The sequence below is a fragment of the Pelobates fuscus genome, chromosome 7, assembly GCF_036172605.1.
Source record: "Pelobates fuscus isolate aPelFus1 chromosome 7, aPelFus1.pri, whole genome shotgun sequence".
In the NCBI taxonomy this organism is placed as follows: Eukaryota; Metazoa; Chordata; class Amphibia; order Anura; family Pelobatidae; genus Pelobates; species Pelobates fuscus.
In genome coordinates this window covers 160,549,875-160,574,601 of record NC_086323.1, presented here as the reverse complement: position 1 = coordinate 160,574,601, position 24,727 = coordinate 160,549,875, and the positions used below count along the sequence as shown (strand labels likewise).

Sequence of the window (24,727 nt, the reverse complement as noted above, 5' to 3'; positions counted from 1 at the left end):
GGGGAAATTCAGACATTAAACAGTGGAGTGTCAAGCCTCACTGATACTTTGCAGTCCTTGCAGGCAGCCCACCAGGCGCTGGCGACGCAGGTGGCCACCCAAGAGGACCGCCTGCGCCGCAACCACATTAAACTCAGAGGAGTGCGGACGGACATCTCCCCAGAGGAGCTCCCTCACTACACAAGGCGACTTCTAGCCACAATACTGCCTCCAACCATAGCCCGGAAAGTCACTCTGGAGGGCGCTTTTCGCCTACCGGCGGGGAACAACGCAGTCACAGCGGAGGCGAGAGATGTCATACTGCGATGCAGCACTTCCCAAGACAAGGCAGCAATAATGTCGGCAGTGAGAGGCAAAACTCCTTTACCATTTGAAGGCTCCCACTTGCTGTTTTTCCAGGACCTGAGCAGAGCAACACTGCACTGGCGGAGATCGCTCCAACACCTAACAAGCCGCCTACGGACGGCGAACATACAATACAGATGGGGACTGCCGAGGGTACTATTGATCACCCACAACGGGACTACTCACAGAGCCACGTCGGAGGCGGACATCCTTGCATTAGCCACGCGCCTGGGACTCCCAGATACCACCCAGACGCCTGCTCAGACGGGACTTTCCCAGATGGGAGATCCAGCCACCACAAGACCATTCACCCCTCGCACCCCACGCAAGAACTCAGGGACCTGACTAACGAAACCACCTACTCCGGACAAACCGGACCCATTGTTATTGCATACTGTTTTGATTAATGCACACTGTTCTGTTTAAGCTTTTTCTGTTACCGCTGGTTGCTTAATGCCATAGTCCATATGCAGGCACACCCCACATAGCCCGGATCGCCAGCATAGCCGGATCCTGGGATAACCGCGCAGATTCACATAAGGGTGGACGAGACCCACACTATTTCCCCCCCCCCCCCGCTGCCCCCAACCACAACACTGGCAGCTGCCGAGACCTAGAAAACGACACAAACTCTCTCCCCAGAGGGCACAAAACGGCAGGCTAGCACCAACTTGGAGACACACTATCTTGCACGAAAACACTGACGCCACAATCTAGTGCAATCACTCCCAACAACCCAATAGCATCACAAGCACACTATATATAGGACGACACTATAACAAGTAGGGCCATGAACTTAGGAGCAAACAAAGGCACTATTGCTGACAATTGTTCTGTGATATGGATAAAAAAGAAAAATTGAGTGCTGTTTAACCTGACAATACTGTGCTGTACACGCCAATGTTATATGATATGTCTTACCACCTGTATAAGTCAATATAATGCGCAGTTTTCCACTGCACCAACAAAATAAAGAATTTAAAAAAAAAATAAAAATTAATTGAAGTATATATTTCTGTGCAGAATCAGTGTGTATAAAAGTAATGTTCTATGTGTTAATAGTACAAATGAATGCAGGTGTATTTGAGTAGTGTTGGTGTGTGATTGTTATGTTTTTGTACGGTGTAGGTATGTGTGAATACAGGAGTGTTTGTGTAGTGAATGCAAGTGTATACTTTTCTTGTGGAGTATCGGTATGTGTTTTTGCATATTGGTTGCAGTCAGCTGTGGAAGTGTATGCTGATATTTATGTGAATGCAGAGGTGCATTTTTATGTAAGGAGAGTGTGTGAATTAAGTAGTATATATTTATGGAGTATGCATGTGAATGCAAGTGTGTAATTGAACAAGTATTTGGGAGGTTTGTCGTGCATTTATGAATGAACAAGTGTACTGTGCTGTGTTAGTGTTTTTGAATGAAAGTGTATATTGCAAGGTGTGCAAATGCATGTAAATGATGTATTCATAAATTTAGGGATTTATGTGTGCAATACCGACTTTTTATATTTTTATTTTGAAGTTCCTGGTCTCCTCATATATCCACTTATTTACCTCACCCATATTTTTCTCTTCTACCCGCCTCTACACTTTCACCCATGTATTTATTTAATTCTACCCTACCCCACTTGTCTATGACTCCAACCTACCTCGAACATATGTATCTTTCTTTAACCAGCCCCCACTTGTGTATCTTCCTCTATTCAACTCGCACCAAGCCCATATTTCTCTGGGCTCCCAGCACATGTACCTCTATTTAATTTCCCCCTTTTCTATCTCATACCTCTCTATTTCTTTGCTCTTTTCTCATACATCACTTTTCTATATTTCATGACCCCTCCATCCCATTTAATGTACTGTGGTCATGTAGTGCGGCTCCGTATACTAACAATAAATGCTGCTGTCCCTGCCTGCTCCATCACACTTTGGAGTTCCAGAAAGAGGAGTAGGAGTAGGAGGAGATACAACTTCATACCTTCTCCAGTCTCCACCAGGTTGTACTTTTTACAGTCTGCACTGTTCTGCCACACAACTGTTAGATACTCCAGGTCAGTGCTGCTCTCACGCAGTGCTATCTGGCAAGAGTAATCACAGACCCATCAATGCAACCGGAGCTTAAAGGGACACTATAGTCACCTGAACAACTTTAGCTTAATGAAGCAGTTTTGGTGTATAGAACATGCCCCCGCAGCCTCACTGCTCAATCCACTGCTATTTGGGAGTTAAATCCCTTTGTTTATGAACCCTAGTCACACCTCCCTGCATGTGACTTGCACAGCCTTCCATAAACACTTCCTGTAAAGAGAGCCATATTTAGGCTTTTATTGCAAGTTCTGTTTAATTAAGTGTTACAAATCGCTATTTGTAACTGGCCCTTTAAATGAGAAATTGCCCTGCTTCCCTGGATTGTGGGGAAGCATGTTTGCCAGCCTCCTTCCTCATGACTATGGCCCCTGGAAGATTGTGCCCCTGAAAACTGATGAACTTTTATTGGGTGTGTATGGCCCTTTAAGAACCGTCTGGGGACATATTGTGACTTTGCTGAACAATACCCCTTTAAGACTATGTCCCCAGACCTGTAAAAGAACTTGCCCCTGGCTCTCTCCCACTTGGTTCAGTAAATAGGGCTTACTGAACCAAGTATTAAACAGGCGGACCACCCAGAAGTTAAAGTGTGCAGGTAATTTACCTCCCAGGCTGTGAGGTTACTGCAGGTTAATTGCACGTGGCGGCGGCCATCTTTGTTCAGTCGAATGCGGTCAGCGGTGTATGCTAAAGATTCTGTGGAACTGAAATCGGCTACACATTTTGCCGAACACCGCTGACCCTTACCTTCTCCTACACTTCGTTTTTCAGCTCCAGAGACTAAGTCCCGTTCGAAATGGGACTTAGTCGTTTTTCGGCATGAAATTGACCGACCGCACAGCCCAAATCTATGGAACTGTTTTGGGCAGGAAATTGTGCTTGCGGTCGGTCATAAAGGGACCTCCAGCTAACTTTTGATCCACTGGAGGGATTTGGCTGATTTTTGGAAGTGTTTATGTTTGATGTATGCTGAGTTCAAATATGTAATTTTTATGGAGATTGAATGTATAATTTTAAAGTTACAGTGTATGTGTGAAAACTGTATTTTTACTGTATGCTATAATTATGTTATATGTTTATCTGAGGGGAGGAGACGTGGGGGTGGTACCATGTATGTGATTGGTTAATTTCATCCTCCCCCTGGGAGTGTCCTGTATGTACCTTTTTGTAATAAAAAGCAGGCTGGGTGTTCCAGTCCTCAGTTCTTCCTGACCCTTCAAAACGTAGCCTTGTCTCGTTATTGGAGGGAATTGCTGTATTACACTGGGGATTGCTATGCTCTGCATATTCCCCTGAGCTTAATCACTTAGCTCTTTTAAGAGCTTGTTCCGGATACTCTCTCCTGGAGGAGAGGTCTTCCCCACACGGTCCTGGAGGACAGACGCCGATCCAGGGTGGAAGGAAGACGGCGCGGCTCCAGTTAAGCTACGGCGGTTGTGGAGTCTGCAGTGGTTGTGGTGTCGTCTGCAGTGCTTGGAGTCCTCTGAGAGCGCTAGGAGCATCCATCAATGGAGGGTACTCGGTCGGAGTACACGGAGCTCCGTTACATTAAGATTTTCTTATCCCCTGTTATGTTAATAGCTTGCTAGACCCTGCAAGTGCCTCCTGTATGTGATTAAAGTTCAATTTAGAGATTGAGATACAATTATTTAAGGTGAATTACATCTGTTTGAAAGTGAAACCAGTTTTTTTTTTTTCATGCAGGCTCTGTCAATCATAGCCAGGGGAGGTGTGGCTAGGGCTGCATATTCAAACAAAGTGATTTAACTCCTAAATGACAGTGAATTGAGCAGTGAAATTGCAGGGGAATTAGCTATATACTAAAACGGCTTTATTAAGCTAAAGTAATTTAGGTGACTATAGTGTTCCTTTAACTGTCCAAATTATAAATGCAAACACTGTGGCTTTTGGATGAGCCTATGACATGTGGCAACACTAAATCTAATAGGCTTGCATAGTCCTACGTGCCCTGGTGTGATTGCACCATCTGCACTTTGGTAGTACCACTGCTGGGTAGATCCAAAATGACAGACTACATATACAAAATACTAATAGAAGAATATGGATGTTGTTTAAAAAGAGGAGTAGAGCAGACTTATTCTGAATGAACTGGCACAGTAGAAAAAAAATTATGCATATTCTAAATCTGAGACTGCTAGACAGAGGTTTAATCATCAAAAATCTTAACATTTTTTTGAAAAGCATCTCCATTGAATACATATATAAAACAAGTGAACAGCAGGAGAGTTTTGGAAACAATTGAAGCAAGTAAAATGCTTCAAAAGTAAACTTAGATAAAACATTTAAATTGAGTTCTTTAAGTCAGGGGTGCAGGGAATCTTTTTAAATATATGAACACCATTGAAATAATGGCTTGATAATTGCACACCCTGAAAGGACAATTATTTAACAATATTCGTGTCTCTAGGATAAACCCAGATATAAAAAAAAAAAAAGAGTGTAATTATTCAGTTTATCTTCCGACCTTAAGCTAAATGTAGTTCCAATTGTATATTTTCAGGACAAATGAATTTCAAAGACTGTAATTTCTTTGTGTAAGTAAGTATGAAATAATTTGCCATTAGCAGAGAGGAAAATGTTTTTGTTGGGGGAGGTCACCGTATGGGGACAAACTGTCCACATATGTACATTTATTAAGTGATGGTTAGGAAGGAAGAGCTGCCATTTGCAATGGGATTAATGATATTAAATATTCATGAACCGCACAGCACTTTTTACATGTAATTTTGCATGATGAATGGACACTCAAATCGGAATGTAGAACATTTCATATTGGTTCTGGCAATAAACAAATTAAAGGCTGATGCATTGCAGAGACGTGCTAATTTACAATATAGAATTTTGCTGATTAGAAATAATACAAAAAAAACACTATCCTCAGAATAATTAATATATAAACCATTAGCCAAAAAAACTACTTTTTTTTTTTATAATTAATCCACTTTATTATTTTGTGCCTATGGTTTACTATTGCTGGTTAATCAATATGTTCTTCATGTAATGAGATTCATACCTCTTTCCTTTCATGCATTTTCAGTTATGTGAATAGGGCATGTTGCTACTACAGTTTCTACCAAGAGGGTTGTTGAAATGTCTGGTACATGCACTATATGTCAGACTGATAACTTGAGTTTATATTTATATACAAAGGTTTTCTTAAAGGCTCTCCAAGGATTTTGTATGGCATCTTACTCGATTTCTCTTTATCCATCTCTCTACCTTTTCATCAATTTATTTCTGTCTCTCTCTGTAACCCACTGTTTGTCTGTCTGTCTGTCTGTGGAATTCATGTATCTATATTCTCTTTCTGTCACTCTGTCTACAGTATGTCTCTCTCTCTCTTTCTACCTTTCCTTCTAATCAATATGATTTTAAGTCTTCATATTTCCCCATAGCTGTGTGTTTCTATATAACGTTCTCTATATCTAGCTACCCATCTGTTTATTTACGTTCTTTCTACTATTTGCTTGTCTGTCTCTCTACTAGCCGATTGCTTTCTCTCTTGCCCTTTGTCTTACTCTTTTTGTGTCTATCACTTTTTTTTTCCTGTCTATCCATCTGTTCATCTTTCCATCTGTCAGCTTCTATCTATCAGTCTATCCACCTGTTTATTTATCTCTCAGTGTTTGGAGTGCAATTTTTGATTCACAAATTAGAATGTTCTATCAATTTGCCATAATAATACAGCCAAAAAAAAAAAAGAAATAGGAAAAACAGAACTAGGAAAGACAGAATATTATTATTAGTTATTATATATATAGTGCCAGCAGATTGTTGTACAATATAAGAAAATGAGAGATCAGCTGATGTTTAACATATGTTACATTAAAACATAAAAATAGCTACAAGGATGGATTTTTTTTTGTTTTAGAGGCAGAAGGTCAAGGGGATGAGATCTGATTATGCATGGTAGGAAATGATTGATAAAGCACAGATTTATTTAGAGATTTCTAAATATAGTATGTTCACAGAGGTGTAGAAAGTGGGGAGGTGGTATACTTCTCTGAATAGCTGACTTTTCCAAAAACAGACAGGTCATGCTTGTCTTCAGAAAGCCTCTCCTTTTTGATCGAAAACGTTGCTATACTCTGATCCTAAATAAAGTCTGCTAAGGACCAAACTACTTGTGACCGGATTTTGTGTTTGTTATTTGGATGTCATGTCTACAGGCACAGTGGTGAAGACGTAATTATATTGAAATGATGTATGCTATCTCAAGAATTGTCACCAAGCAAGAGAACCAAAACTATAATGCACTCTCGTGCAAATACACCACGATAGGGCATCTCAGTAACTGTAATTAATACACCTTGACCAGGTGTAGGGCACAATAATTTTGCTGCACCAGAAAGTGCACAGGTATTAAAGGTGGCATTACGCCCTGTAAAACGGCGCCCTAGAATCAAACAGGGTGTTAGTGTCTTTATAGGTGGAGTAGTAATTGTATTTACCATAAAATTGAACACAGGAGAGACGTGAGGTGGCAGCGTCCAAATTGGAACGACGCACAGCCAGACAACGTGAAAGTTAAGATAGCCCAATAGGGGCAGATATTATGACAGACGTTATAAAGTTGTGCAATGAGCGAGAGAGTATAGCAGAGCAGCATAAGGAATCCCAAAGGGCGGGAGAACACGTGGGAAAAGACTCAGATGGAAGTGGGTGTAAATAACAAGAAAAATAGAAAGGTACATATTTGGCGCAGAATGAAGAGGGCGAGTAAGAGTATCTGGAGATAAAAGCAAAGATATACGTGAAGTGTAGTATTATTTCGAATTCAGACAAGATTCAGGTCTTTTAAATGATAGCAAGAGAGTGGAAAGGCTGACAATGTGGAAACGCAGATATTGAAGACATTCAAAAGCTGGACTGGGCTGGGGAAGAAGAGGAGGGCTAGCAAAGGCAGCACAGATGTGCTACTTGTGTAACCTGTTTTGATATATACACCCCCCCCCCCAAAAAAAAAAAATACATTTTCACTGGGGGTGAATCTACTAAATCAAGCATGTCAAACTCAAAGGCTTCACGGGCCAAATAAACCAGGTTTAAGTTTACGTGGGTCGCAAAAAAAAAAAAAAAGTCAACCTAGACGAACACAAACTAAAATTATCGTACTTGTATCATTCCCATGCAAACAATATGTAATTTGGGGTACATATATATATATATATATATATATATACACATACATATAATGTATTCAAAAGTTTCTCTTCAAGTAACTTACTATGCTCCCAATCTAATACACAGCCTCCCACAGCCCTGCCCCCCCCTCACTCTAATACACTCTAATACATTGGCTCCACTCCCACTGCTCTAATTTAATACTGCCCTCCCCCTCCCTTCCACCAATTTAAAACACTGACTTAAATTAAGAGCAGATCATGTCATAGTATATATATTAAAAAAAATATATATTATATATATATATATATATATATATACCGTATTTATTCGAGTATAACGCGCACACGTGTATAACGCGCACCCCTAATTTTCGATAAAAAATCGGTATAAAATTTTATACCGATTTTTAATCTAAAATTAGGGTGCTTGTTATACTCGAATAAATATTCGAGTGGGTGCTCGATAATACCGACCGCTGGGCTCATTACAATCTGACGTCGTCAGAGTTGGCCGTGGGTCTCGCGAGATTTACACTGGGAAGCTGGAGGAGCTGCACGGAGGGGAGTAAACGCTTGTTGCCCGCCCCCCCAGGACCGCCGGGCTTGTAATGAGCCCGGCGGTCCTGGGAGGTATATTTATTCGAGTATAACGCGCACCCCTAATTTTAAATTAAAAATCGGTAAAAAAAAATGCGCGTTATACTCGAATAAATACGGTATATATATATATATATATATATATATATATATATATATATATATATATACACACACATACAAATCATAAGACTTGCTTTCCCACAGAAATCTCAAATTTGCAGTGATGTTACTGCGAGGAATATATAGACACACACACACACACATACAGCGGTGTATTTTGGATTAGTGCTGCCCTAGGCACAACTAAATTTGGGCACCCCCCAAAATCTATTTGAACCCCCCCCCCCAATTTGTGTCAAGGCCACTTTTTTGATTGACAGAAAAAAATGCTCTCATTGATACATGCACTGATATACACTCACTGACAAATACACAGTCATTGGCACACACATACAGTCATCCGCACACACTGTTTAACCAACACACCCACTCACTGACAGGCACACACTTTCAGATACACATAAAATGACATACACACACTGACAGCTACACTCACAGGCACACCCATTCTCACTGAAAGACACACACACTTTAACTCACTCACAGACACACACACACACTGACAGCTACACTCACTCACAGTAATGTGGACAGCCCCAGAACACAAGGCAAGCAAGGCATTTGTCTGGGAGCTTGGGGTGGCATTTTTTGGCACCCCCCCAAAAGTGCTGCCCTAGGCAAATGTCTTGTTTGCCTTGTGGTAAATACATCCCTGCACACATACATTTACAAAGCATAAATTAAGTTATAAAGATATTGACCATAAAGCCAGTTTTTATGAAAAATGGATACATACGTGTCTGCTTATTTTCCTTGGGCAGCTGCATCTTGTTAGTCTGACTGCTTCCTTCAAGGACAAAGACAAAACTCTTGACTTCCTTATCAAAGCCCTTGAATTAAATTAATAGAAAAGATGAAAATATAATAAATTAGCCATCAAATACCATTAGAAAACTCACTGTGCAGAACTGATCAAGAAAAATGTAAAATTGTCCCTTTCTGTGTAACCTTTACAGTCTGTCTATTAGTCACTGGATCTGAGAGTGTATTCACTGACGCTTGATAACTGCAGGGGCAGCTTAAGAATTTCAGACTTTTGAGAATGAACTCAGTTTTTACATATTGCGAGGTTCCTCGCAGTTTAAACCCTTTGCTACAAAACTATGTTTGTCTGTTTTAAAAACCATTAGAGTAATGTTTATTTGAAACATGGAATACATAGCTAGTACATAAATGTAGGATTAAAGAGCAGTTTTGTGTGTGGGTTGTTACATAAAAGATAACACAATATAAATATAATCAAATGTCCTGATTTAAGGTATTAATAAGGAGCATTAAAATGCAGATAAAATAAGTTGGCGCAGAAGCAAGAAGCCATCTTGGAATTAGCATAGGGAGAGCACAGCAGCAGCAGCTTCTGGCCCTGCCAAATCTACAACAGTTTCCACAAGATTCTGGAGTGTTTCTGTGGAATTTTTACCCTTTCATCCAGTAGAGCATTTGTGAGTTCCGGCACTGATGTTGGACGAGAAGGCCTTGCTCGCAATCTTCGTTCCAGTTCATCCTGAAGGTGTTTAGTGGGGTTGAGGACAAATCCTTCACAACGTTTCTCCACCCAAAGATTTGGAATTGAGACTACCCACATTGGGGGTGCACCACAGAAGCGAGGCATACCACCCTGACGCCCGTAGGGGCCAGGGGCACTGAAAACCGGGTGCGGCCTACCTGAGCTGATACCTGGGCATAGCGCCCGTTCGCCCCGACCTCAGAGCTCCCAAGCGACGCAGCAAGCACCCTACCCCCCCCCCCCCCCTTTGGACCGGTGGGGGATATCCCGGTCCCCACTGGTCACTCTGAGGGCTTACTGACCATGCAGCAGGCAGGGGTATTACCCCAAGGAGACGCAGCCAAGATGGCGGCCCAGCAAAGGCCCAATCCAAACGGAACAAGCTCCCGACCGCCAACGCAGGCACTGGAGACATTTGATAGGCTGTGTACAAGCTTCTGGACGACGCTGTGCAAACGGGGAATGTCTTATAATCAAGCGGTGAGAGCAGTGGCTAAGCTGATCCGCCCTGCGGCCCGGCGCCGCCACTATGATCCCCGGCCTCAGCCCCCTAGAGCAGTTCACCAGCTACACAGAGGCAAGCGACAGACAAGGCAGGAAAAGGCGCCGAGAGGCTCGGGCATAATCACCCGCCCCCACGCTCCCAAACAAGCCCCACATACAAATACATCAGCGGACCCAGGCCTCAGAGACCAGCACGGCACACATCTGCCCCTTATGACCACAGTCTCTAACCGGGTCGGAATTCAAGAGTCTACCCCACAGCCTACCAAAGAAGCCGAATCCCACAGCAAAGACACCCCTAAGAAGGCTTCCAACGCCAACCTCCGGGACATCCCCACGCTTGTGCTACCGCTGAAGGGAATCGGCTGACCGAGTACCCATTCCCGCAACTGGGACGTACAGTAGATTAAAGGGGTGGCTGAGCGACTGCTGTACCTGCAAAGAGTCCCTTACCTTCACGCTGTTGCCATATATTACCTCCCACTCTATAATGAACTTACCTAAACAACTGGCATCACTGCCGTTAACAGGGATCGGCTGATCCTGATGCTGGACTTACCGCTAGATTCCAGGGCTACCTGCCAGGGACATAACGCTGAGGGTCCATTGTCAACACTCATGGCTGGCTTACCACATTGCTCGACGCAACCGTGACGTTTATATGCCAGCCTGGTTGCTCCGATGTACCGACTGCTGCTCCTGCATGCATAGTATAGTTAAATAACTAGAATGTCCCTATATTAGAATGCTTTGCTTTTGTCTTAAAGTTTAAGAACTCTTAGCCCACGACGAGCACACTACCATAACACTAACGCGAAGGCGGACTTCATCCTATGTTGATAGCTTGCTATTGCATAACAGTCTACACAAGATCAGTGCAACCTATATGCACATCACACATAAACCAACTACTGATACACTGCAAATCGTACAGCCACTCCACACCTATGTTGGTATAACTAATCTTGTACTGTTAAACGTTGACTAAGTTATATTTTATTTTGTTTTACTTTAACCTAATGATTTCACTGTCTAGCCAGGCTTGTTATCACTACATAAAATGTACAAGCTCTTAAGCCACTGTCTAACCTTAGCACATCGTTAAACACGCTGTCGTGGAGTCTGTATATAACGTGTAAACAGCTATTTCAATTGAAGCACATTCTTGATTCACCTAAACCTGTTTAAACGCTAACAAATCGTTACACCTACATGTTAGACCTCTTAATTATCGCTACCTGTCCCTTTTAAAAATTTATGCATACCCTATTCACTTTAACTTACCTGTGTAATCCTTCTTAGATAAGCTATTGATACTGGTGAAACTATTGTTACTCTCAATAATGTTACCCAAGCATAATCTACATAATCTAACTGACGTTGCTCATTTATCAGTAACTTTATCAAATGCATGTTTAGCGTAGAATATGTAAAACGACTACTAATTTTACAAAGCTTGTAAGCATACAGTTAATCGATAAGCTTGTTTTAAACCTTAACGAACACTCGACATGTACTAGACTAAAATCTAAACGTTGTTCATTTGTTGTGCTCTTCAAACTCTCTAAGCAAAGTTCATCATTCCAGTTTATCTCCTTACCTTTAAAAAAAAAATTGTGTGCAAGATCTCATGTCTACCCCTATGTTCGAATTGTACCTAACGAGCTAGAGGATTGCCTTTGGGGTACCTCATTAGCAATTGTTATCACTGTGCGCACTTCAAAAATAAAGAATTTAAAAAAAATAAAAAAAAATAAGTTGGCGCAATTGAAATGGAGATAAAAAATAAACTATAATATATTAGGCTAATGCAGCAACCTACGGGGAGTTCTGATATACACAATCTCTGCTTTTTTATTAATAAGGAGCATGATGGTGTTTTTAGCTATGCAGCTTCATGAAATGCGAGGTTGGATGTCTGTAAGTTGGCAGATGAATTCATTGTCTATATTCTAACATAGAATTCTGACACACATAGAAGAGACATCACACAACAAGCAGGTGCAGATCAAGGGTGCACAATGGCCTGAAGCAGTCACACTCCCGGCTTTGATAAAATGAACAAACGACCAGACAGACACACTAGATCCCATACAATGGTGATTTATTTAAAGGAATACTATAGTGTTATTCCTAATAAATAAAAAGCTTTATTGTCCTATAAAGCTAAGTTGTCCTTCTGCCCCTGCGAATCTGCCCCTGCGAAAGCCCCCCCCCACAGCGTATAAAAGGTTATATAACACTTTAATCACTTAATGTCCCCTGGTGCTGACAACAGTCGATGGGGGCAAACTACTGTTCATGTGCAGCACAAATGCATTAAGACTTCCCCATAGGAAAGCATTAATTCAATGCATTCTTGTGGAGAGTTTGAAGGAGCGGGAATCTCCTTCAGTGGCTGTATGGTAGACAGCCAATAGTGGCAGTTATAACTCTGCAAAGCAAACATTGCAGTTTCTCTAAAACTTCAATGTTTTACATTGCAGTGTTAAGGAAATGGCACAGTACACCCAGACCACTTCAGTGATATGAAGTGGTATGGGTGCCTATAGTATCACTTTAAGGATACAAATGCAACATTTTGGCTATAAAAACAGACATTAACAGCCTTTCAAGATTGATAAAGGCCAACTTTACAGATGAAATGTTGCATTTCCCGGCTACGACACAATCTCTTATGCTTACCACGTTCATGGGGTGGCCTTCCCTTACCTGCCCTGTGCAAGTAACACCAAGCAACAGTCCTCCAGAGGATCCTGGACTGGCATGTGGCCTTAGGCCACAGACAGTGGGTGACTTTAGAAAAGGGTGTCGCCCACTCAGCTTTACATGCAGCAGTATGGAAGCCTGGTAGCTCCGCAATATCAGGAAAAGAGAGATACTCTGTGACGGCCTAAACAATACGGACATGGCAGTAGACCAATGATGTACCACAGTTGTCGCCTAAGCCAAGCCCCCTCATGCCTCTGACGAATAATCCGTCTAGACGCATTATCAGTCTGGGTGCCGGTTTACCACATGGTGCGTGGCCTTACCTTGGAGACGTGGCATATATCCCGCTGAAAAGGGCCCTGGGGAACACCGCACTGATATCTCCGGAAGTCCTCATAGAGAACAGCGCCCCATCCCCACTGCAGAGATTTTACTACTCCCAACTACAAAACACTTCTATAGAGGATACCCGGACAGCTCCGCACTGCACTGAGACACAACATGGTTCAAAGAGCTATGTACTCATCAAGACAGCCTGCCTAAAGCTATGTCAACACTGTACCAACATCTTATGGTGGGGGCCTGGATAAAAAAGATGATGTTTAAACGGCAGTGGGAGGAACTAACAGGAAAATCTTTCTCTGACATTCAGTGGGAAAAGATCTTAATTCTACACCACAAGAGCTCTCTGAGTTCTTGATATCACAAAGTTAACTACAAACTACTCTCCTTCTGATACAGGTCGCCTACACAATATCTTCCCAGTGGTACCGACGACTTGCTGGAGGTGCAATGAAGCAGAAGGCACAGTGAAACACCTGTGGTTGGCATACGACCGTTCTGGGAGGAGATCAGGAGTAAGATCACGGAAATCCTAGGGGACATTGACAACATGCTATTACACTCTACACCCCTCCCAATCGGCAAATATAAGAAATTGATACTTGGACAACTTTTAATGCTGCAAAATCCCTGATACCAGTGCTTTGGAAACAATCTACGTTTCCCACGATGGAACAATGGATGGAGTAGAAGAGATCAAAGCAGCTAAATCAATTCAAGCATCACTCACGAAAACCGTCAATAAACACGCTGAGCAGTGGCAGCCGTGGATACTATACCTGGCAGAGCGGGACGGACAGAGTGCTTGCTGAGCGATGAGGGGGACGCCAGCGGGGAGTGTCCCAACACCTGCATACTTTACCCGCTCTCTTCATCCTTTCGCTGAGCTTACCCTGCCTCACCTTCACTACTATCTCTTTTCTTTCTACATTCCTAGGACTAATTTGAACAATGCCAAAGCTTGCTCTATCGTAACTACCGGCTCTATGCAATACAAACCATTGCATGTCTGTCTAGGAGGGAAAAGTCATGGGACAGGAAGTTAATGCAACAAAAACATTTACATATTACGCAACTGGAGGCTGACAATGGTAGGCAGCACGTAGAAATAGGGGATGTAGCACAAGGGAGGGCATGGACCACCCCGACCATAGCCATACTCCTAGCTCTTGGAGGGGGATGGGGTGAGAGGCAATCCTGAAAGCTCTGTATCCATACATTCACACGTATTGGTAGTCAGCACAACCCGACCGCACCCTTGCCCAACATGGCTAAAATTGTAGGCCAGTCTTAATATTCCAAATACTGCTCCTGATCCTCCAAATTACACACGCTCATCTGATTCCATTTGGAAGGGTGGTAGAACAATTAAATGTCATCAGAATGCAATCCTAGATGATTCTACACCCATAACCTGGCTCCCAGCCATAGAGCATTGCATATGCATCTCACTACTCTGCTACTCCCATTTATTGAGTTATATGTTCAAGAATGCTATTAACTATGCCATTTTGTTGGAGTGGCGGAGACCTGCAAGTCCATCTTCATCACTTCTTTCTGTACCTTTTCTATGCAAAATCAAATGATAAAAAACTTCTATTTCCATACTGAAATGCTGCATTTGTATCCCTTAATATCCCCGGCATGCTATCCAGTATGCCTTGTCATTTTTTCATTTAAAATTCAATTCTGGACCATCAAGGTAAGTGGGACATTGTGGGATACATTTTGTTTTATATTGATATGCAAAACAATGTGCAGACACAATTTTGGTAGTGAAAAGGTTAAATGAACATTTTAATCACCAAAATGACTACATTTTAACATAGTGATTTTGGCGCAGAGGTTATTTTTTTTTTCTTGGACAAGGTTGACATTTGGGAAAAAAACACTTCACATAGATGCTTCTTCCTTAACACCTTCAGTGTTTAACCCCTAAAGGACACATGACATGTGTGACATGTCATGATTCCCTTTTATTCCAGAAGTTTGGTCCTTAAGGCGTTAAAGGTCTCCATGTTTGGTATCATCATGCACTGAATTCACTTTTTCTTGCACACTAAGAAAAGGAACACACTAAGGTTCTAAATAAATAGATTTTAGTGTCAAAGAGGCAAACTAAGCCTCATAACTACCACAGCAAATTATAGTAGTTATGGTAATAGTATGTACAGTCCACAAACCATTTTTGAGTGGCACCACGAGACTTCCCCATTGCTTGATGCATTACTAATGCAGAATTTACAATAAACGCTAGGAATATCAATGTATTTCCATATTTGGATGGCTGTGAGAGACTAAGCATGCAAGCAGGCACCTATTAACTTCTTCCTATGCTTTTTAGTTTGTGCCAGACAGTTTTTTCCTGGTTGTTTCTTTATGTATATAAACATTGATTCAGAAAATGTAATAAAACCACTCTATTTTGCATCTTTAAAGGTTTAAAACTGAAATGTAAAGTCAATAAAACTGTGACAACGACTTACTTTACATATTGCAGATTGGCTGCCAGAGAGCTTCCACTTTGCTATGGGATCTTTTCCTTGGGCACTGAAAATTTCGACATGCGCACCGCCCTGTAACAGAACATAGCAGATAATATAGTATCAGAAAATCATACCAGGAAGCTAAACTCTTTGTAAAGCAACTATTCTTTTCAATCAGGACATGGCTCTAAGTTTACTGCTGACTCATAATGGTATTGTCAATGTGCTGACAGCAGTATGGACATGTGTGGGATGGTGGCAAGTAAAATATCAAATGATTATCACAGTTGATGCTGCTAATCCGGAGGACGGGTTTTTCCAGGAGATCGTACAGTATTGAAAACAAGCGTCAAGACGCGGTGGTGGTTTGGACAATGAAAGGGATCACAGCTGCCATGAATAGGAAATTGATGTTCTGCAATTTCAAACATTATAAGGTAGCATGCTGGCCCCCACAAAATCTGGGATTACAAATCAGTTTGCACCTGCTAGAAGAGTAGTTGGCTGGGGATAAATGCAGGTGCATATTTTCAGAAACAACCATTTAAAGTAAAAAAAATAAGCACTGGATACAGTAAATTAACTTTTTTTGTTCCTTCTTATTGAAATAAAATAAAGAAAATTATGCTGTAAATCACTTTCTAAAAATGAATTGGGAGAATGAAAGGCAAACGCGGTTTCAGTACACCTTGTTAATACCCACATATATTCCCATATATAGACACATGTTTAGCAATTCTAGATACTCAATTTGTATGGGGTCAAGTTGTGTGGGGTCACTCTGGAGAACATCCAGATACGCTTTTCATGAATAAAGGTAGACACAGCCATGTGCATAGGATTGCAAAAACCTTAAGACGTTTCTCAGTGCTTATATGGACCCACTTGGCATACATGATGTGAATGTACACATCATACAGGTACTTGGATGGCAGGAGAAGCATGGATTCTATGTGTGATCTATTTGAGAAGTGGGATTAAGATCAACACAGCTCTGATGCCTCGGAGCATTGTCTTCAGAAGACCTCTCAATGTGTCCTTTGGTAATTGGTAAAAAGACATTAGCAGCAGATCCTTTAAGTCTTAAAATTATGAGACAAGGCCTCCATGTATCAGATTTGTTGTTCCAGCACATCCCAGAGATGCTCAATCAGACTGAGATCTGAGGAATTTGGAGGAAATACCTTGGCCTCTTTGTCATATTCCTCAAACTATTTCTGAACATTTTTTTGCAGGGTGCATGGTCCTGCTGAAAGAGTCCACTGCCATCAGGGGAAACCATTGCCAAGAGCTGTACGTGGTCTACAACAATCTCTAGGTAGGTGGTATGTATCAAAGTACAATCCATATGAACGTCGGGACCAAAGGATTCCCAGCAGAACATGCCACCTACTTTCTTCTCCTAGTACATCTTGCTGCAATCTCTTCCCCAGGTAAACAAAGCACATGCACCCGGTCATCCACCTGATCTAAAAAACATGACCAGATAACCTTTTTCCATTGCTCCATGGTCCAGTTCTGAAACTCACTTCCCCAAAGTGCTACTAGTGGTGGGCAGGGGTAATCATGGGCACTCTGACAAGTCTGCAGCTATGCAGCTTCAAATGCAGAAAACTGCAAAGCATTGTGTGCTTTGACAACTTTCTGTCATGGTCTACATTAAGTTTTTCAGTAATTTGAGCTACAGTAGCTCTTCTGTATGATCTGATCAGAAGGGCTAGCCTTCACTCCCCACATGCATAAATGAGCCTTAGACACCGGTTGTCTTCCTTGCACCACTTTTCTTAGGTACTAAACACTTCATACCAGCAACACCCCACAAGACTTGCCATTTTGGAGATGCTCTTACTCAGTCGTCTAGCCATCACTATTTGGCTCTTGTCAAAGTCACTCAGTCACTTTTTGCTTGTCCATTTTTGCTTCTTCCAACACATGAAATTGAAAAACTCACAGTTCACTTATATATCCCGCCCCTTGATAGGTGCCTTGATAGGTGCCTAATATATACCACCACTTGATAAGGGTCATTGTAATAATATAATCAACGTTATTCACTTCACCTGTCAGTGGTTTTACCCAATATCATTTTTATTATTTCTTACAGTAATAAAAGCTATAAAAACACATAATGATTCATGCATTGAGTTGGTACATTCTTTTTTAATCTCAAAAGATTAGCTATACAGTTATTTCTAAGGTTGAGTAGATATAGTTTAAGATTAGTCTAAAAAAAAAAAAAAACCTTTCTCCAGATTTAATATTTTTTAATTAATATTTTTTCATCGGATAACTGTGCAAGTAGTATTACATCTTCTAATATCCTCTTATAGGAGATTGTTATGCTTAAATATTGCATGATTACAGAGCTTCCTTACTACGAGTGTTATACAAATACATTGTATACTGTTACTTACAGTGTAAAAACATACATAACAAAAAGGTTTTGGGTTGGAGACACCTGTAGGGGAGAGAGGCGAGGAACCACACCGATTATATCTGAGTACTTACTAAACTTCATTTCCTCACCAACCAACAGTAATAAAGGGAAATGGATTGTTAAATGTGCTCATGGTTTCCCCAAGTTCTCTCATACGTTTGGGCAATAATACTTGAGCCAATTTGACCAGATTTTATAATATTTACCCAATTTCCATTACTAAGATCCATTTTTCCATCGTTCCTTGATAGTTTATTTGAGTTTTAATCTCAGTTAAGTTTGGTGTTTCTTTTCTTTTCCAATATCTTGGAATAGATAGTTTTGTAGCCAACATAATATGCGCTAGCATACAAAGTGTCAGCTTGGGTAGGTTTGGGAGATTGAGATGGAATAGGACATTTTCAGGGGTAAAATTAGGAACATTTATAAATTAAATCCTTGAATATTCCCGTAACGCTACGTTTAACGTTTGACAAAAGCGGGCAATCCCACCAAGTTTCTATTTCCTATTTCTTTCTCACATCTCCAGAGAGATGAAAGAGAAGCCTGGTATTTGGATAATTTGGATAATTTCGTTGGAACTAAATACCATCTGTTAAGAATTTTAAAAAAACATTTTTGAATAGTACAATGAACAGATTTCCACACTATCTCCAAGGATTTTTGCCATTCTTGAATAGGAAAAAAGCTACCCAGATCTTCCTCCCACATAAGTATTGTTTTAATTTTCTTTTCTTGGTTTTTCTTAAATCGCTGATTTTTTTTGTTTTGTTTTTTCGCCTAATGCATATAAAAACTGATCTATAGGAGAATCATCAATTAGTTGTACCCTGCATAAAATGTTTTGCCATTCTTAAAGATGAGAACATTTTCACCTGTCAGTGGTTTTAATGTAGTGGCTGATTAGTGTAATTCTCTATACTCGTATATACTAGTATTGTTTACCAGTATGATCTGAAGTGTGTGTAAGTAAAAGTGTAAATACTTTAAAGAATAAAACCGTTAGATGGTTGCAGTATTATATTTCTCTGGTGTCATACACTGAGGATCCAGTTGTAGAACCCAGAGGGGTTATATGAAAAGTGAGTGTACACATATTTGAAATTATGCATTTTTTTTCTATGAAATAAACTTTTGTTTCTACATACACAATCAAAATCAAACCAACCTATAACTCCTAAATTCAAGCTGGAAACTAAGGTGGGGGTACATGTGATTAATTAGTTGGAACCCTCTCATTGGTGAACCTTTCTTTACTGGACCTTAATGTCTACATCCTGTACACTAATGTGGGCTAATTATTTCATGCAGAGCTGATAGCACTCATTTGCTCCATAAAATGTGAGTGATGCCTTTTATGAAATATTACGTTTTCATTTTATTCTATTTTTTCTTTTAACCCCTTAAGGACACGACGGAAATATTCCGTCATGATTCCCTTTTATTCCAGAAGGTGTGTCCTTAAGGGGTTAATCTTATTTTCCCATATTAAATAACCATCTACAATCAAGGCTATGTATCCAATATTCACTGCATACACATTTATTTTTCTGCTTCTATGTGTTTTGTCTCCCTGTACCTCACCTTCCACACACTCGCACTAACCTTGACCACTAGAATAATATACATGTGAAAAACAGCCCCCTCTCCAAGTGAGCTTGCCATGAGCTCCTGGAGGAGCCTGCCTGCCAGCCTCCTGCCCACAGACTATGGGCCCTGCAGGGAAACCTGTAAAAGACTACCAAACTTGACCGACTGTAAGCACTGATTGCCCTGGAACTGTTTTGGGCATGGGGCCATGCTTGCAGTCGGTCAAAACTATGACTTCCAGGAAATTCCTGAACCCCTGAACCGATCTCGGTGATTTTTGGATATGTTGTTCACCCAGATCGGGGCTATCAGGGGATGTTAATGGGGTTTTGTGTGTTTTTAAGGTACTTTTTGGGGTTTCATAAAATGGTATGTTTTTTCTGTGCTTGGAGATAATTAGGTTAGATTAGTACAGTTCCTGATTCAATTATCTCCCAAGTACAGAGGAGGGAATCTATTGTTTGTGTAAGGGAGTCTCTCACTGAATGACTCTGTTTTAATTGGTTTGTTCACTTTGTGTCCCTGTGCCCAACAAGGTCCACCTGGGTGTCGCTCTTGCTGGGAAACTTGCATGAAAGGCCAGTGTGCCTCCATTCAAAGCTATTCCAGCTTACACTCCAAAATTGTGTGTCGTCCTGTTATTGGAAGGAAAGAATATTTACTCCTGTGTCTGCTGTTCCAGCTTGCAGGGGATTCAACTGGGAAAGTCCTTGTAAGGACTATAGCTAATTCCCCATTCGGCTCCAGGAAGAAGCGGTTCCAGGGCGCCAGTTAAACCACAGCGACTGTGGGCAGAAGTGCTGTGGTTTGTCCCCTGTTCCAGCTAGGAAACGGTCCTTGGCAGGGGTACCCAGCCAGGGGTACAGGGAGCTCCGTTACAATACAGATCTTCCATTTCACACTATTTATCAATTTGCAAATTAGAGGCATTCCATTGTGGAGTTGTTTACTCTATAAGCAATATAACCCCCCGCACAAATTTTGGGGAACTTGATTCACTATAATTTTATAATTAAATATATTTTGTTAAACCAAATTAACATATTTTGTGTTCTGCATCCTATTAACCAATTATGTATTAAAAGTTGACTAAAAAAATATCAAAGCATTTTTTTCTTGTAAACATCCATTTTTCTTTTCTGTTATTACAGCGAATTCTGTTCTGTATTCTAGCATTACGTATGCATAAAAGGGAGCTGCAGTTGGTAAGGCAGACACGTTTAGTTTAGATTTAATATTACGTTACGCCAAAGGCAGAGAGATCTTACTCAGTAGGAAATAACAAAGTAGGCTGGAGCTTAGTCATTCCTCCATAGTTATTACTGCCACTGTCTGATAGTGGTGTTGCTATTATAAAATCTAAAACAAGATATATGTTATTCTGCTCCAGGAGTCTCTGAATGCTGTCCCTGGTAGCACAGCTGCCATTTTTACAGTATTTGCTTAACTCTGTATCTGTAGTATGCAACGGTGCACGCTTGACATTCTGACATGTCACCTATTTCAAACTGTTGAATTTTAATCCCATTTTCTTTTACAAAGTCATGAATTTCTTTATCTCAACATTACCTGATATTCATTTTTGAACATGCTGCCAATGACGTTTGAAAATAAATATATTCACTCTGCAGGGCTCTGGGTAATCCTGAAAAACATATATAAAGGTTAGTGTGTGAGTCTTATGTGGATAAAAATGCTTTTTGATGATTTTTTTTGTATTAAAAAATAATTATACACATAATAATAAAAAAAAATAATATATATATATATATATATATATATATATATATATATATATTCAACATACAAAATACACAATACACAATGGTTTAAAATCTCACAGATTGTAATAGTTTTATTTAAAAACACCTCACCTAAGCAAAAATAATGGGGGTTTAGTTACATTATATGATCATATATTGCATAAGCCTGCCACAACATCAATTGGTTTAATATATATATACATATATATATATATATATATATATATATATATATATATATATATATATATATATATATATACTGATCAGCAACAACATTAGGTGAAGTGAATATCATTGATTATATTGATACAATGATGTCAAGGGGTGGGATATATTAGGCAGCAAGTGAACAGTCAGTTCATAAATTTCACATGTGGAAGCAGGAAAAATGGGCAAGCAAAAGGTTTAGAGTGAATTTGAAAAAGGCCAAATAGTGATATGGCTAGGCAACTGGATTAGAGAATCTCCATAATGGCAAGTCTTGTAGGGTATTCTCAGTTTGAATTGGTTAGAATCTACAAAAAGTGAGGCAAGGAAGGACAATCCGTAAACTGGCGTCAGGGTCACAGGAGCCCAAGGCTCATTGATGCACGTGGGGACGCAAGACTAGTCTGTCTGATCCGATAATACAGTAGAGCTACGGTAGCTCAAATTGTTGAAAAACATAATTCTGGCCATGATATAAAGGAATCCATGTATAAAAATAGGGGTTGTCAATTTGTGAAAGATAAAAGAGCCTTCAGTATATATAGATGGTGATGTAGATCTGTTCACAATCTTGGGCTTTTTTTTTTATCTCAGAATAAAGAAAGATAAGGTGCAATCCAATTAAAAGGCAACCAAAGTAAAGGGCACAATGCAGATTTTATTAACTTACATTAAGGTTAGTATTGGTAGATGTAGTTGTCACCTTTAGAAAGGTCAGTCCTACGCATTTCGTCCCATCCAGGGACTTCCTCAGGAACAAATCAATGTTGTTCAAACAAATTACAAAGTGCATATGAACCATTTCCCTTCCCCAGTCTTTAAATACCCATTTCCCAGCTCTATGTTTCTTACGATAGGTCCTTCTGGTCTTCCCAGCTGTTCTCTGTAGAGTTTGATTTTTCTGATCTTATGGTGACAACTACATACAAATACTAACCTTGATGTAAGTTAATAAAATCTGCATTGTGCACTTTACTTTGGTTGCCTTTTAATTGGATTGCACGGATCTCTCTTTATTCTGAGATATTCAAAACCCAAGATTGTGAACAGATCTACATCAACATTGTGACGGACCGCCTGGCACCCGGACCGGGTACCTCCGTCAATCGCTGCTTCCTAGTACTTGCGAGTTCCCTTAAGCACTGCACTGGAACACCATAACCACCGTAAACCCCACGAACCGCCGTAGCTTGGTTGGGGTCTCACCGTCCTCCACGGACCCGAGAGCATAGCAGGAAAAGCTTAGTGATTATACCCAGGGGAGTATAGTGATTATAGCAATCCCCAGAGTGTAGTTCTCCAATCCCCCAAACATGAGCCGAAACTTCATGAAGGTGCAAGATGATCTGAGCTTTAATGATTCAGGTTTTTTATACAATTCTCCAGGCCAGTGGAACACCCCCTAGACCTGATGGAGCACAGGAACAAAAAAGACACAAACCAAACAGAACAAACATACAGTCTGTGACACGCCCATGTATAGCACACAATCCCTCCCCTCTGCTTGGGAGATAATTGAGTAAAGTCCTGGAAGTAACTCCATTATCTCCAGACAGAAACACCACATTTTCACAAAGTTCAGAAAGTACCCCAAAACATAAAATACCAAAAAATGTTACATCCACGGATAGCCCAGATCTAGGTGAAAAACATATCCAAAAATCACGGAGATCAGAACAGGGGTTCAAAAGTTTCATGGAAGTCTCTTTTTGACCGGTCGCAAGCATGGCTTCATGCCCAAAACAGTTCCAGGGAATTAGGGCCAGGGGTCGGTCTCTCTTTATGGAGTACAAAAGTACTTACATTACATGAATGGAGCCTTTTAAAGGGTATTGGGCAAGATATATTGCAGGGCCCATAGTCACAGGGTAGGAGGCAGGTAAACAGGCCCCTCCAAAAACCAGTGGCGAGGTTACTTTCGCCACAAACATCTATATATACTGAAGGCTCTTTTATCTTTCACAAATTGACAACCACTATTTTTATACATTGATACTTTCTAAATATTTTTTGAGGAAATCTTCAGGCTTTCTATACTTGAAGGGAAGTTTGTTTATGTATTTTGCACTTTTTATTACTATGAGCACTTTACTTAATTGTGAAAGTCACCTTTGTGCAAAACATATACATGATATAAAGGTGTCAGAACTGTGTAGATGCAGACTGGTGGAGTGCCCAAGGTACTTGTTGAAAGTACCTACAACAGGGACATGATTGTCAGAACTGGACCATAGAGCAATGGAAGAAGGTTGCCTGGTCAAATGAATCATGTTTTCTTTTAGATCAGGTGGATCGCCGGCTGCATCATTTACCTGGTGAGAAGATTGCAGCAGGATGTACTAGGGAAAGAAACAAGGCCAACAGCGGTAGTGTTGTGCTATGGGCAATGTTCTGCTATGAATCCTTGGGACCTGGTATTCATGTGGATGTTACTTTTACATCTACCAAGAGTTGTTGCAGACCACATACATCTCTTCATGGCAATGGTGTTCTTGAAGGCAGTGACCTCTTTCAGCAGTATTATGTAACCTGCAACACTGCAAAAATTGCTCAGGAGTGGCTTGAGGAACATGAAAACTTGTTCAAGGTGTTACCTTAGCCTTCCCCAGATCTGAATTCCGATGTGCTGGAACAACAAATCTGATCCATGGAGTCCCCACTTCACAACTTTCAGGACTTAAAGGATCTGCTGCTAATGTATTGGTGTCAGATACCACAGGACACATTTAGAGGTATTGTGGAGCACATGCCTCAGTGCATTAGAGCTGTTTTGGCAGCACAAGGGGGACCTACATGATATTAGGCAGATGGTATTAATGTTGTGGCTGATCAGTGTATAATATCCCAAGACTGTGTTGTGGCACAGTCAGGCTGGCATGCTCA

General features: G+C 40.7%; 1 protein-coding gene across 1 annotated transcript in view; it reads right to left on the bottom strand.

Moving 5' to 3' along the window:
* Positions 1–24,727, bottom strand: part of CFAP20DC (CFAP20 domain containing) — a 340,832-nt gene that overhangs the window by 303,025 nt on the left and 13,080 nt on the right. The window contains exons 2-4 of the mRNA XM_063427556.1: positions 21,441–21,516; positions 15,845–15,934; positions 9,030–9,123 (exon numbers count right to left, since the gene is read on the bottom strand). Of these exons, the coding sequence (XP_063283626.1) occupies positions 9,030–9,123; positions 15,845–15,934; positions 21,441–21,461 (205 nt within the window). The 5' untranslated portion in view covers positions 21,462–21,516. The remainder of the gene's footprint in view (positions 1–9,029; positions 9,124–15,844; positions 15,935–21,440; positions 21,517–24,727) is intronic.